Raw genomic sequence first — 13,195 nt, 5'->3', positions numbered from 1 at the left:
ATATTTAGCAGACAAATTCAACCGATTACCTAACATACTGGCTTGTTTCTTTTTATTCCTCCTCCTCCTCTTCCGGGTGGGTTTCAGCCACGGGCTGTCTGTCTTTCCTTTCCTCTTTAGCAGTTTCTTCTTGATGCTGGACTCGGAGCTCTGAATAACCAGAAAGGCCATTTGCACACAAAGCACGCCCGTACTAGTGACCCAATACTAATTTCCATCCATTGTAAGGCCCACTTACACTAACCACCCTTATATCACTCCAGTAGTGTAACTGAGAATCAGGGTTTGAAATCATCCATTTGGTGCTAAGAAGTTTCTAGAGCTTACTAGACACACACGGGCATGTTTTCCGTCATTAAAACATAAGAACTTAAGAATGGCCATACTGAGTCAGACCAAAGGGCCATCCAGCCCAGTATCCGGTCTACCGACAGTGGCCAGTGCCAGGTGCCCCAGAGGGAGTGAACCTAACAGATAATGATCTAGTGATCTCTCTCCTGCATCCATCTCCACCCTCTGACAAACAGAGGCTAAGGACAGTGCATGCTTCGCTTTCAACATACTTTTCTAGGGCAAGGTACTGGGTATACACACAGACTGAACATAGTCACTACAGAGAGAGATCACCCAGTACTCTGGAGGCCAGTCTCATCAGTGACAAATCCCGGCTGATTTATTGCTTAATGTACGTAATATGTTTATACAATATACTCCAGGGTGGGTGTTCAAAACAGTCATTAAAATTGGGAGTTGGGCATCCAAATCTCTTAGGCAGCCTTGAAAATCTAAGCCTCTAAGTCCATGTTCAAATTTAAATTGACATCCCATTAATGGCCCAACCCAACTTCCACTTCAGTCAATGAAGAAGTTTCAGATCTACATTGTCTTCCTCCTCAAAATACTCTGTATCATGCTCTACCCTCGCACTGGAACCACTCAGAAAATATCTGGTACTGAGCCCTTGCTCTCCAAGGCAGGTGCAGACTCATATTGACCAATGAGAGGAGTAAGGTACAGAGCCAAGCACTCTCTGCTGACTATACTGTGCTCCAGATGTTTAACTATAGGGACTCTTAGTCAAATGCTTCTGCCACTCATTCTTCCCTGATGGCTCATTGGGAGACCAGTGGTCACTCAGACAGCCAGGATCCAAACCGTAAAGGGCTTTACAGATCGAAATCCAACACTGTGAATTGTCCTAGAAGGGATAATGAGATACATCAAGGAACTGCACAGGAAAAGTTATTCAGGAAGCCAGAACCAAACCAATGCCAGGGCGCATTACTACTGACCAGGATCTGACCTTCCCTTCCCTTCCCTGCTCCAACTTAACAGAAACTATGCTTGTTGCAATTTCTTCCACCTTCAACCTTCTGCTCAGCCAGATAAACTGATTATGCAAATAACTGAGGCTAAAGATTTTCATAAGTGACTAGTGAATCTGAATGCCTTAAAAGGGGGCCTGATTTTCAGAGGGGGTGGAGGCAGGTCAGCACTGTGTGAAAACCAAGTTCCCCTGAGACACCTCACAATGGGCACCCAAAAAGCGCGAACATTTGGACACTGTAAAAAGGTGCAATTGTCTCTCCATTTTGCTTGAGTCAGGTGACTGTGTGTGTTGTTTATAAGCCTAAATCTCTATTCTCTGAGCTGTTCTATGGCTCAAAGGGCCCAGTGAGTGCTGGGGCCATGGATTAATGGATGAACTCAACAGTGTTCTGAAAAGGTGGGTTCAATTTCAGCTCATTTAAAAAAAAATTGTTATAGACTCCTTACAACTGCCGGGTCTGTATCTAAGGAAGAACTTAAGAGGAACCAATCAACTATTTCCATTAACATTAAATGTAAGAAGAAACTAGTCAGCACCTTGTTGAAAACAGCAAACAAGCAAAAGCCCTTTAGTGAGCATCAGAAGGCAACTGGTTCTATCACAGATCATGGACATGATGGAAAATATGGCACCCGTGTGGGTGGTTCCATTGGGTTTCAGACAGTGACTCTGTCACACTGGCAGGGAACCACGGTGTTTCTCCCTTTCTACGCTCTGCCTGAGAGAAAGATATTGCGACAGGGCAAAGATCGAAAAGAAACATCTCGCAGCCTAGCTTACCAAGTCGGATTCATCTCCATCTTCCTCCTCCTCCCCAGATTCTCCAGACTCTTGTTCCTCCTCAGATTCACCGTCTTCCATCTGTAGTCAGCATTCCCCCAAGAAGAGAAAGAGTCGGCCATGTCAGCTATTTCAAACCAAAGCACCTTCCTCATCATGCAACCATAGGGCTTCTGTCACCAAGCCCCATCCATGCTCTAGCCAGAGTGTGAACTAACAGAACTCACTTCCCAAAGCAAGACCCCCTCGTCTGTTAACTCACAGCACGGGCACGTGTACTGGGGCAGGATTGGAAGCTCCACTTCCACCACAAAGAAAAGCTTTGCTACCCAGCATGAGGGTCATAACCTTCACGGCTTCCCAGAAGCAGGGCCAGCTTCATGTCTTTGCCATCTATTACAGAAAGATCCAGCCACTCAGGAGGGGTGACAAGAAAGGATAGGGTGATGTTTGGTGCATCTGATTTTTACTGCTTCAGATATAAACCCTCATGCTTCAGGATATAAAACAGCCTATAACTGAAGAGGATTAGGAAGAAACTTGCTCTTTGGTAAGTAAATTTTATGACTGTCTGCAATGGGGTTTCTGCTTCTGTTCCTCAAGCCTCTGGTTCTGGTCCCTGTCCCGAGGCTATGAGACGAAACGATACTGTATGGCAAAGCCCCAATTCCAAAATTCCTACAGCAGGCAAGGAGGAGAAGTAGCAGATCACCAGAGGCCTCTGCTCCCAAAGCCCTGTTCTCTGCCACCTCAAGTGCTAAGTCCTAGAAACCTCCTCACTTCATGCTGTGAACGTTGGTTCCGCTCTTTCTCTGTCCTGTTCCCATGCACAAAAATCCCCCTTCAGCTCTTTCACAGTCACTCGAACAGCACCCAAATACCTGTCTGGCACTGTCGGCATCAGACGAGCCCTCCTTAGGGATCCTGTTGTCCTGGGAGGGAGATGCAGCGGGCTGTTCAGCTCCTCGTTCATCTTCCTCTTCCAGGTCGTCAGAGTCTTCCTCTCCAGAGTCCACCTCTGTGCTCTCCCCATTCATGTGCGGGCTGATGCCAATTAGGTCCTTTTCACCCTGACACATACCCAAGTACGTAAACCAGGAAGGCCGCAGCAACCCATGCTACTGGCCCACTGCATCTAACCACAGATTCACATCATCTTCTTTGTGCCAGGCCACCTGCTATGGATTGAGCATAGGACGAGTTCTCCCTCCGAACCCAGTAAGGCTGCTAATGCACCTGGACAGAGACTTTGCCACAAGCAACCAGCTCTATCAACCTGGAGGACGAGACGCCAATGGGAGTAAAGTGGGCTCTCGTGGCAGTACAGAGCGTTAATGGCAGGGTCGCTGGCCAGCCCCGTTCCTTACTAGTAGCACTCATGAGTAAAGACTGACCAGTTAACTGAAAACATCTAATTTATTTCACAAAGGGACAGTTCTGCTGTGTCATCTCAAGGATCATGGGAGAGTTCCCCTACAAGGAAAAGAAGTTCTGACACCCAGGCTGGGATTTTCAGCTCTCACTGAATTTAATGGTAAAACTTCCCTTGCATGAACTGCAGTGGGAGCACAGTTAGGCCAGCTCTGAATCCCACCTTTCAAAATCACCTGCCTTTTTCACCTTGCAATCTCAAGCACTAACACGAGGGATGACTCTCCTGAGGGCTCCAAGGCAGAAACATTTGTCAGGGTCACCTTGAGAAATCCCCAGTTCCAAGAAAATCACAGAGAAATGGGAAGCAAAAAAAATCAGAAAGGGATTGTTTTCATTTGTTCAAGGTCTCTTGCCTCATGGCACCTGAGAAGACTCCCTGTAACTGCCCATTTGCAGAACCTTCCCAACCACCAGCCTTAGAAGGGCAGGAAATTGTTACAGTGAGAATACAGTTTTAGGGAATGAATTACAGATCTACAATGAGCTGCCGTATTTGCAAGCCTGCACGTGGGGTTGGTCTCCCAGTGCAAAATACACATGGATGAAAGCGTCAAGCACTTTATTCCCCCACCAAGCATGTACGTAGTAGGTCTGGCTCAGCCCTTACCTTGGCACCAGCAGTGGAATGAGTTATGCTCTTAAACATCTCAATCATCGTTCTCTGTTTTAACACTTTGGTCTTTTTCTTGGGAACCAGGCTATAGGTTCCCATTCTCCGCTTTTTCTTCCGAGATACTGCAGCAGCTGGAGGGGGGAATAAAACACAAAGCAGATTCAGGATGGGAAGGAGAAAGAGTGGAAAGCAGAAGAGATGTCATTCAAGTGCTTAAAAAATGAGGTTACGGGCAGAGAAGCAACACAGAGCACAAACATAAAGGCTTCTGGAACCCACTGCTCCACTTGCACGTCAACCAAAAAAGTCTGTGTGCAGCACACATGTGTTTCTGTCAAAGCCACAAGCTCAGCCTACGTTCTGAAATTCCCCTGCCCCACCCCCAATTCTTTCTGCTCCTTACATCACCACCTGCAATACAGATTCTCCCTCACAGAACTTAGCAGGCAGTTTTGCTGATGATGCAGGAGGCAGAATAGCATCCAGCTTGCTCACAGAGCCTACAGGAGTAATAACATGTTTTAACCAGCAAAGTGATGAAGAATAACTTAAGAACACACAGGGAACAGAGATATTGAATACGGAGATGGTGGTTATTTAACTTTACTTTAAACCTTGCGCCAAAGTTTCAGTTCTCTTCCTTAAACTCCTCTATTCAACCCTTAATTTTGTTAGCCTCCCTCTAGCCCTCCAGACAAATCATAGATCACACCTCAATGCCTGATGTTGTCTTGGGAGAATACATGTCACATGCATATTTGGTTCCGGCTCTTGAAGAATAATGTAAGCCCAGGGAAGGACTATCCCAGGAGTCAACCTTATTGCTCTCTTGTTGTGAAGTCTCAGTTCCTTTAGAACATTCCCTTGCTTCTGATCTTACTTTAAAAGTTTCACTTAAAGGATGTTAAAGAGGCTTCTCTTTAAAAGAGATGTGTTAATACAAGTTATTGTTACTACAAAGCTACACTTCATAATAAGCAGAAACCAGTAGTAAACTACCATCAGAATCCTATGAAATTGTATATTAACAGCTATAGCAATCCCAAACAAAGCCTTCGGTGTAGCAATATCCCTTGTGACAACTGAAGGGCTACAAATTTGTCTATTGTAAACAGCTTCACCCAAGAGTGTGAGTAAATGAAATGTCTGCCCATGACTGTCTTCAGCACCCAAGGGAAGGTGGGGGATTGTGATGGAAGGCACAGGTGCCATGCCCTCTACATACTTAGTGAAGCAGAACACCAAAGCTACAACAAACGGCCAATATCTGAACACCGAGGCTCAAGAAACTAGTTTACACTGGGATTTTCACTCACCCACTCCATTCTCAAACTCTTGATCTCTCGACCCTTCTAAAACTCCACCTGGCTTCTATTGCATCCCTCCATAAACACTACAGACAGCAGAGCTGATGTCCTCCCAGTGAGGACTCAGAAACTGTGTTAGTTACAGAGAACTCCCATGGATGGGGAGACAGCTTCAACAAAGACTGCAGGCCTAGGCCCTGAGCTATCCAAAGGCTGCAGCCTAGCACATGGTCTGTGGGAGGCAGACAGCCTTACAAGTCCTGCCAGTCTTCCTCAGTTCAAACTCCAAGAGGAGTCGATGGGAATTTGGGGTGTGAAAGGAGTGCTTTCTAATTATCGATCTTAGATGCTCAAGGAGCTTTGGTTCGTTGGGATTAGGCCTTGAAATTTCAAGCTGACTTGTGCTGTGACATATCCCTATAACTACTGTAAGTTCCGCAAATCCACAAGTAGTACAAACCGACAGCTGTAAAAGAAGGAGGATGGGATTTTCAAAAGCATCAAAGTGATGTAGAAGCACAAGTCGTTGCAAAAAGTCAATGGGACGTGTGCACCAAAAGTGACTTGGGAGCACCCGAAAATCTTCACCCTAAATGTAAAACTGATAAGGCAACTAGATAAACACTCTGGGCCAGATCCTGCTCTCAAACAATGGTGTAAATGGGGAGTAACCCCACTGAAATCAACCGAGTCAACCGAGTTTAATACTGGGAGTAACAGAGCATATTCTGGCTCTAAGCAGGCTACTATCAAATATTTTTTTCCAGCTTGGTTTAATTTAGTCTTTTTAGGCCCCACCTTCCCCCTCAAAATCAACTGACTGTGGCCAAGTCATGTTACAACATGGTTTATTCTCCCAAGTGCAGACATAAAAACATATGGTGCAACTACGTAAGACCCATGTCTCAGCCTAGGTGGTAAGATTCAGTGCTGTACCTCTAAGGAGCACAGCACAGAACTTGTAGCTCTGGGAAGAGGCGCCGAAGCACCTTTAAGGAACCTTTATGTTCTCCCGATACTGGGATTCCCCCGGTGACCGGGGAGGCCTCCAGAATAACTCAGACACCTTATGGGCTGCAGCCCTGCCCAGAATCTCTTGTGTTGTACATTCCTGCCCCCAACGCGCTCCTTACGCCGGGGTTCCAAACGGGTCCTGGGACGAAAGCTCTACTGCTGGCTTCTGCAATGCTTGCACTGGAGGAAAATCACCTCCAACAGGATACACTGCTCGTAGGACCTCATTTAGTCTGCTCAAGCTCTTGTGTTTCTCTTAAAGGGGCTGGCACATAAAGGGGCATGGATCTCCCACTCCATAGCGAACTAGGGAAAAACCATGGTTCTCTAACATGATTTTAACACACAATAGTTTTTTCTGCCTACATTGCCCAGAATAAGTGATATTTGCTCATATTCTTGATTAAATACGTATTTGTAATGTAGGTAGGGCCCAAAGGTACAGGAGGTGTCTATGCTAGCCTCCCTCTCCCCCCCACACCAAAAATTCCCCATCACTGTTGTTCCACTCGTGCTAGCAAAGGCAAGCTGCTGGCGTTTTAACAAACACACCTCACAGCAGGTCACGGCAACACAGTGGTTAATACAACGGCAACTGCCCGGGTCTGATCCACATTGGCACTTCCGCTGGGGCGAGCAACAGAGGGGAACTCTAGGGGCAAAAGACAGTGGAGACAAGGCCACAGCAGAACAACTTTTAGCCCCCCGCGGCCTGACAGTGTCTCGACCCAAACACAATAAAAGGGGATTTTTTTATTATTATTATTTGGCTCTGTCCTTTTTACCTGTCTGTGATTTTGTGGTGGCCACATAGCTCTGGTTCTGAGGTAGTGACTGATGAAAGCCTGGGAAAGGGGGCAACGGTGGGGGTTTGCCAAACTCCAAGACGTTTTTGTTGCCTTCCTCCTTGGATTCTTTTTGATCTCTGGTGTCTCTCGCTTCTTTGGGGTCTTTACTTGCATGCTGGAAAACAGAGATTAAAATGAGCCTCTGCATCCGGGTCAAAGGTTGCGAGTTACGTTCAAAAGGAAAAAGCGCACGGGCGTGCGCGCGCCCACACACACACACTCTCTCTCTCTCTCTCTCTCCCCGCCTCCCGTTTGAAGAGGGATGTCTACATTCAAAGCAGAAGCAAACAGACCCAGTCATTTATCCGACTGCTTTCCCCTCCCTCACCAATTTCCTCCACAGAACATTTCTTTGCCTAATCCCTGCAGCACTCTAACAGCCCACTGCGCCTCCACTCATTGAGTACGGCTCCCTTTGAAGGCATCTAGCGGGGAAAGACTGATCCAAAGCATGTGTAAATAATGGAAAGCAGCAGATGCTATTTACACAGGCCTTTGGTCACCCCTGGAAGAGAGGAGTTAATGCAACAGCTCTGCCTGCTCCCTGACACACATCTGTAACGAGGTCCGCATGTGGGAGGGTGGATGGGCAGAGGCAACACAGTCTTCCAGAGAAGCAGTCTACTATGGTTTACAGCACTGCGTGCAACACTGGAAGAAGATTGTTCTGTGGTTTTACAGCGTCTAGCACGATGAGGTTCCGGTCCACAATTGAGGCCCCTCGGTGCTATCTAATAAAGGCAGTAAACAACAACACGGAGGGGGAAAAGAAGGAGTTTCATTGTTTTTCATGACATGGAGATGCAAACCAAAGGCTTGGATAAAGCTTGTCTAGTAACTACAGCAGAGACTGAGCTCCAGGATTCCTAGGGCGTAATTCCCTGTTGCCTTGCTCCTTGGGCCCTCATTTACACCAGCACAGAGTGGGCGTAGAATGTGACCATTTTGATGCGGTAGCATTTTACACTGGCCTTGGTCTGCTCAATATTGGCCCATTCAAACTTCTCTGTGCCCCTGCTAACCCAGCCGACAAGGGGGTTAGATACCAAATGGGCCTCAGGGGGGAAGTAGATTGTGAAGCCCAAGGTTCTTTGGCGAACGGTTCTACAGAAATCCTAAAGCACTGTTATAAGATCACAAGCTTTGGGATGACAATGTTTTGATGCTGCTCCATTTGGGAGAGGGAGGCTTCTGGTACAGGAGCTCTGGATCAAGAGCTAAAACGCCAAAACAGAAAAAGGAAGCCAGACAAGGAAGACTTTTTTAAGCCCCCATCAGCCTAGGATCAGGGATCCATTCTCAGATGCTGCTTTCAAGTAACATGACCTTGAGAAAAAAGGGAGAAATGACGGATTCCTCTAATCACAGCTCTGCCAAGGGAGCACTGCTGGCAGGAAATGAGAAACTGGTCACAGATTTCAAGGCCAAAAGGGGTCATTAAGATCAAGTCTGACCTGCATGAAACAGGCCACCGAATTCCCCCTAATTTCCAGCATCAAGCCCAAAACTGCTGGTTGAGCTCAACACATCTTTTCGAAAACTAGCGAGTCTTGATTTAGAGACTCCAAGCGATGGAGAAACCACCACATTCCTTGGTAAGTTGTTCCAGTGGTTCATGACCTTCACTGTTAAGAAAAAAACCAGTTACTTACCTTCTCGTAACTGTTGTTCTTTGAGATGTGCTGTTCACGTCCATTCCACATTAGGTGTGCGCACGTTGCATGCCCGAGCGTCGGAAACTTTTCCCCTCAGCGGCTCCCAGTGGGCCAGTGGGACCCTCCGAGGGGCGCCACTGCGCCGTGCGTGTATACCCCTGCTGCCCGACACCCTCCGGTTCCTATTTGCTGGCAACTCCAACAGAGAGATAGGAGGGTGGGTGGTGGGAGGGTGGGTGGTGGAATGGACGTGAACAACACATATCGAAGAACAACAGTTACGAGAAGGTAAGTAACCGTTTTTTCTTCTTTGAGTGCTTGTTCACATCCATACAACATTAGGTGAATCACAAGCCTACCTCTGGAGGAGGGTAGGAGTCACAGAACAACTGATTGGAGGACCAGGTGTGCACCGAGGACCAGGTGGCTGCTCTGCAGACCTCCTGGATCAGGACCTGTGCCAGGAAAGCAGTGGAAGTCGCTTGCGCCCTGGTTGAGTGGGCCATGACCGCCGGGGCCGGAACACCTGTGAGCTAATAGCATGCCCGGATGTAGGTTGTTATCCAAAGACGAGATCTGCTGTGCCGACATCGGGAGGCCTTTCATCCTCTATGCTACGGCCACGAACAGCTGCGCAGATTTACGAAAGGGTTTGGTGCGCTCCAAATAGAACGCCAGCGCTCGACGGACATCCAGGGTGTGTAGGCTGCGATGACTCGGGTCCATATGGGGTTTTGGAAAAAACACCGGCAGACAAATGTCCTGGCCCAAATGGAATTGCGAGACCACTTTAGGGAGGAACTTGGGGTGCGGTCGGAGCTGCACCTTATCCTTGTGAAACACTGTATATGGTGGCTCAGAGGTGAGAGCCCTCAGCTCAGACACCCTTCTGGCTGAGGTAATGGCCACCAGAAATGCCACCTTCCAGGAAAGGTGGAGGAGGGAGCAGGTAGCAAGGGGCTTGAAAGGGGGTCCCATGAGTTTAGAGAGGACCAAGTTAAGGTTCCAAGGAGGGACTGGGGAGCATGAGTACAGAAACATCCTCTCCAATCCTTTAAGGAACCGTCCCACCATTGGGTGGGAAAACACCGAGCCCTCCGAAAACCCCGGATGGAAGGCGGAGATGGCCGCCAGGTGCACTATGAGTGAGGACAGGGCCAGCCCCTACCGCTTGAGGTGCAGAAGACACTCGAGAATGGCTTGCACCGGGGCCTGGTACGGCTGCACCTTTCGGGGCTCGCACCAATAGGAGAACATTTTCCACTTGGCCATATAGGTAGCCCTGGTGGAGGGTTTCCTACTGAAAAGCAGAATCTGCTGCACAGGAAGGGAGCACTGGCTCTCCAAGGCGTTTAGCCACAGAGCTTCCACGCCGTCAGGTGTAGTGACTGCAGGTCGGGGTGGAGAATCCACCCACCGTCCTGTGTGATGAGTCCCGGTGTAGGGGCAGGACTACCGGGGCCTCCACTGACAGCTCTAGGAGCTTTGTGTACCAGTGCTGGCGGGGCCATGCCGGGGCGATGAGGATCACCACCGCCCTGTCCCTGCGTACCTTGAGCAGGACCTTGTGTACCAAGGGGAGCAGGGGAAACGCATACATCAAGCCCCCTCCCCACAGGACTGCAAACACGTCTGCGAGTGAGCCCGGGCTGTGGCCCTGGAATGAGCAGAACCACGGGCACTGGGCGTTGTCCCTGGTGGCAAACAAGTCTACCCGGGGAAACCCCCACCTGCGGAAGAGTGAAAGCACGACGTCCGCTCTGAGCATCCACTCGTGCATGCGATAGAACCTGCTGAGGTAGTCCACCAGTTCATTTCGCACCCCTGGGAGATATGACGCCTCGAGGAGAACGGCGTGGGCTATACAAAAGTCCCAGAGGAGGAGAGCCTCACAACAGAGCGGTGAGGAACGGGCCCCGCCCTGCTTGTTTATATAAAACATGGCAGTAGTGTTGTCTGTCAGAACTGTCACACTGTGACCACTCAGAGTGGCGTGAAAGGTCTGGCAGGCTGGACGAACCGCCCTGAGCTCCCTCACGTTGACATGGAGCAACTGCTCTGCTCCGGACCACAAACCCTGAGTCCTGAGGTCCCCCTTTGGCCTTGGGGATGAGGAAGTACCGGGAGTAGAAACCTTTCCCCCTTAGGCCATGCGGCACCACCTCTACTGCCCCCGCCCCCAGCAGCGAGCGAACCGCCTTCTCTAGGAGATGCTCGTGAGAGGGGTCCCTGAAGAGGGATGGGGAAGGGGGGTGGGAGGGAGGGAGCGAAGAGAATTGCAGCAAGTACCTGTTCTGTACCGTGCATAAGACCCAACGGTCCGACGTAATGCTGGACCACGCATGGGAGAAACGGGCCAGGCGGTTCAGGGGGACGGATCCGGTGACTGGTCTGGTACGCTGTCCTCGAGCGCACCTTCAAAAGTCTGGTTTAGTGCCCGGCTGGGATTTGTGCGGACCTTGGTTCTGGCCCGGTACATTATTATTGTTATTATTGCGCCGTCGCCTGTTATCCCTGCCTCGCCTACGGGAAGGCTCATGCCTATGACAAGGCTGGTACTGTCGCTGAGGGGGAGGCTGCGGCTTAAAGGGCTTCCTCTGCGTCACCGGGGTGTGCATACCCAGCGACTTAAGCGTAGCCCTCGAGTCCTTGAGGCAATGCAGCCTTGCGTCTGTCTGGTCCGAAAAGAGCCCGGACCCTTCAAAGGGAAGGTCCTGGAGTGTGCTCTGGACCTCAGGTGGCAGGCCTGACTCCTGCAGCCACGCCGAGAGCCTCATGACCACCCCCGACACAATTGTTCTGGCCACCGCGTCTGCTGAATCCAGGGAGGCCTGGAGAGAGGTCTTAGCCACTGTCTTGCCCTCGTCCACCAGGGCCGTAAACTCCTGTTGGGAGTGAAACTTCCGCACCGCTGCCCAGGAGTTAAAATTATGCCTGTTGAGGATGGCCTGCTGGTTCGCAATCCTCAACTGAAGGCCCCCCGACGAGTACACCTTTCTGCCAAAAAGGTCCAGGGGTTTTGCCTCCTTGGCCTTAGGTGCCAGGGCCTGCTGACCATGGCACTCCCTTTCATTCACCGCCGAGACCACCAAGGAGCACGGACTTGGGTGCAAAATAGGAATTCGTAGCCCTTTGACGGGGCGAAGTACTTGCACTCCACACCCTTGGCCGTTGGAGCACTGGAGGCCGGGGTCTGCCGTACAGTCCTATAATTCGATTGGATGGTCTTAATGAGCGGGAGCGCTATTCTAGATGGACCTTCGGGGCTCAAAATGTCCACCATGGGGTCCTCCTGCTCAACCGTCTCCTCAGCCTGCAGCCCCAAGTTTCGGGCAACCCTATGCAGTAGCTCCTGGTGGGCTCTGTGGTCTATGGGTGGAGGGCCGGACACCGCTGTTCCCGCCACCGCCTCATCTGGGCATGACGAGGAGGTTAGCAGCTGCTCAATCCCCTCTGGCTGGTCCTCCTGCTCCCCTTCTCCCACGGAAGGGGCCTCTGGCTCAGGCTGGGGTGGGAGACCTCGGGATGACATGGGACTCGGTGCTTGTCTCTCCGGTTACTCTGGGGGGATGCTGGAGGCCTGGATACTGTGGCTTCCTGCGCCATCGGGCGTCGGTGCGGGGACCAGGACCACTGCACCGAATAACTCGCCCTGGACGGGGACCCTTGGCACTGTTGATAGGCCGAAGGAGTCCAGAAGGGCCAATGACCTGGTGCCCCCCATTGGGGGTGCCACCTCGTCTGAGGGTCCTTGCTGTCCGGAGCACGGCGTGTGTGACTGTAATGGCCAGAGTTGGCACCAGACTGCGGCGACGCCGATCGCGAAGGCCACGGCGGTGCCAACGATCTGTGCCAGCGTGAGGTCGACAAGCGGCTCCTAACGGAACGGGAGCAAGACCAGTAGCGATATCCATGGGACCGGGATCTGGACCGGCGCTGGCATTCTCGGGACTGGGACCGGCGCCTGCGGGAGTCCTCCGGTGAGGGCTGTCTCGACTTCTCCCGGTGCCGGTCTTTAATTGGTGCCGGGGATCGTGCCTCATCCGTAACTTCCTTGCTCCAATCCACTCCCGGAACCACCGAGACTTCCTTCTGAGCTGCGGGTAACTGGGAGTCCGCAGACGCGGAGCTTGACCGGGACCAACTCCGGTGCCAGGACAGTGTTCTCGAACGGCACACCCTTTCCAGCTTACCCCTCTATGACACCCGTGGCA

At 50.6% G+C, this 13,195-nt stretch overlaps 1 protein-coding gene across 13 annotated transcripts in view; it reads right to left on the bottom strand.

The window, feature by feature from the left end:
• The window catches only part of EHMT1 (euchromatic histone lysine methyltransferase 1), a 170,424-nt gene that overhangs the window by 51,646 nt on the left and 105,583 nt on the right, over positions 1-13,195 (bottom strand). For all 13 annotated transcript variants that reach the window (XM_073313920.1, XM_073313919.1, XM_073313921.1 and 10 more), the window contains 5 exons: positions 7,264-7,441; positions 4,152-4,288; positions 2,992-3,180; positions 2,111-2,191; positions 30-150 (listed from right to left, as the gene is read on the bottom strand). In XM_073313920.1, the coding sequence (XP_073170021.1) occupies positions 30-150; positions 2,111-2,191; positions 2,992-3,180; positions 4,152-4,288; positions 7,264-7,441 (706 nt within the window). The remainder of the gene's footprint in view (positions 1-29; positions 151-2,110; positions 2,192-2,991; positions 3,181-4,151; positions 4,289-7,263; positions 7,442-13,195) is intronic.

This window comes from Lepidochelys kempii, chromosome 16 (genome assembly GCF_965140265.1).
Source record: "Lepidochelys kempii isolate rLepKem1 chromosome 16, rLepKem1.hap2, whole genome shotgun sequence".
NCBI lineage: Eukaryota > Metazoa > Chordata > Testudines > Cheloniidae > Lepidochelys > Lepidochelys kempii.
The sequence above is the reverse complement of the archived record's forward strand: the minus strand, read 5'-3'. Positions and strand labels throughout refer to the sequence as shown.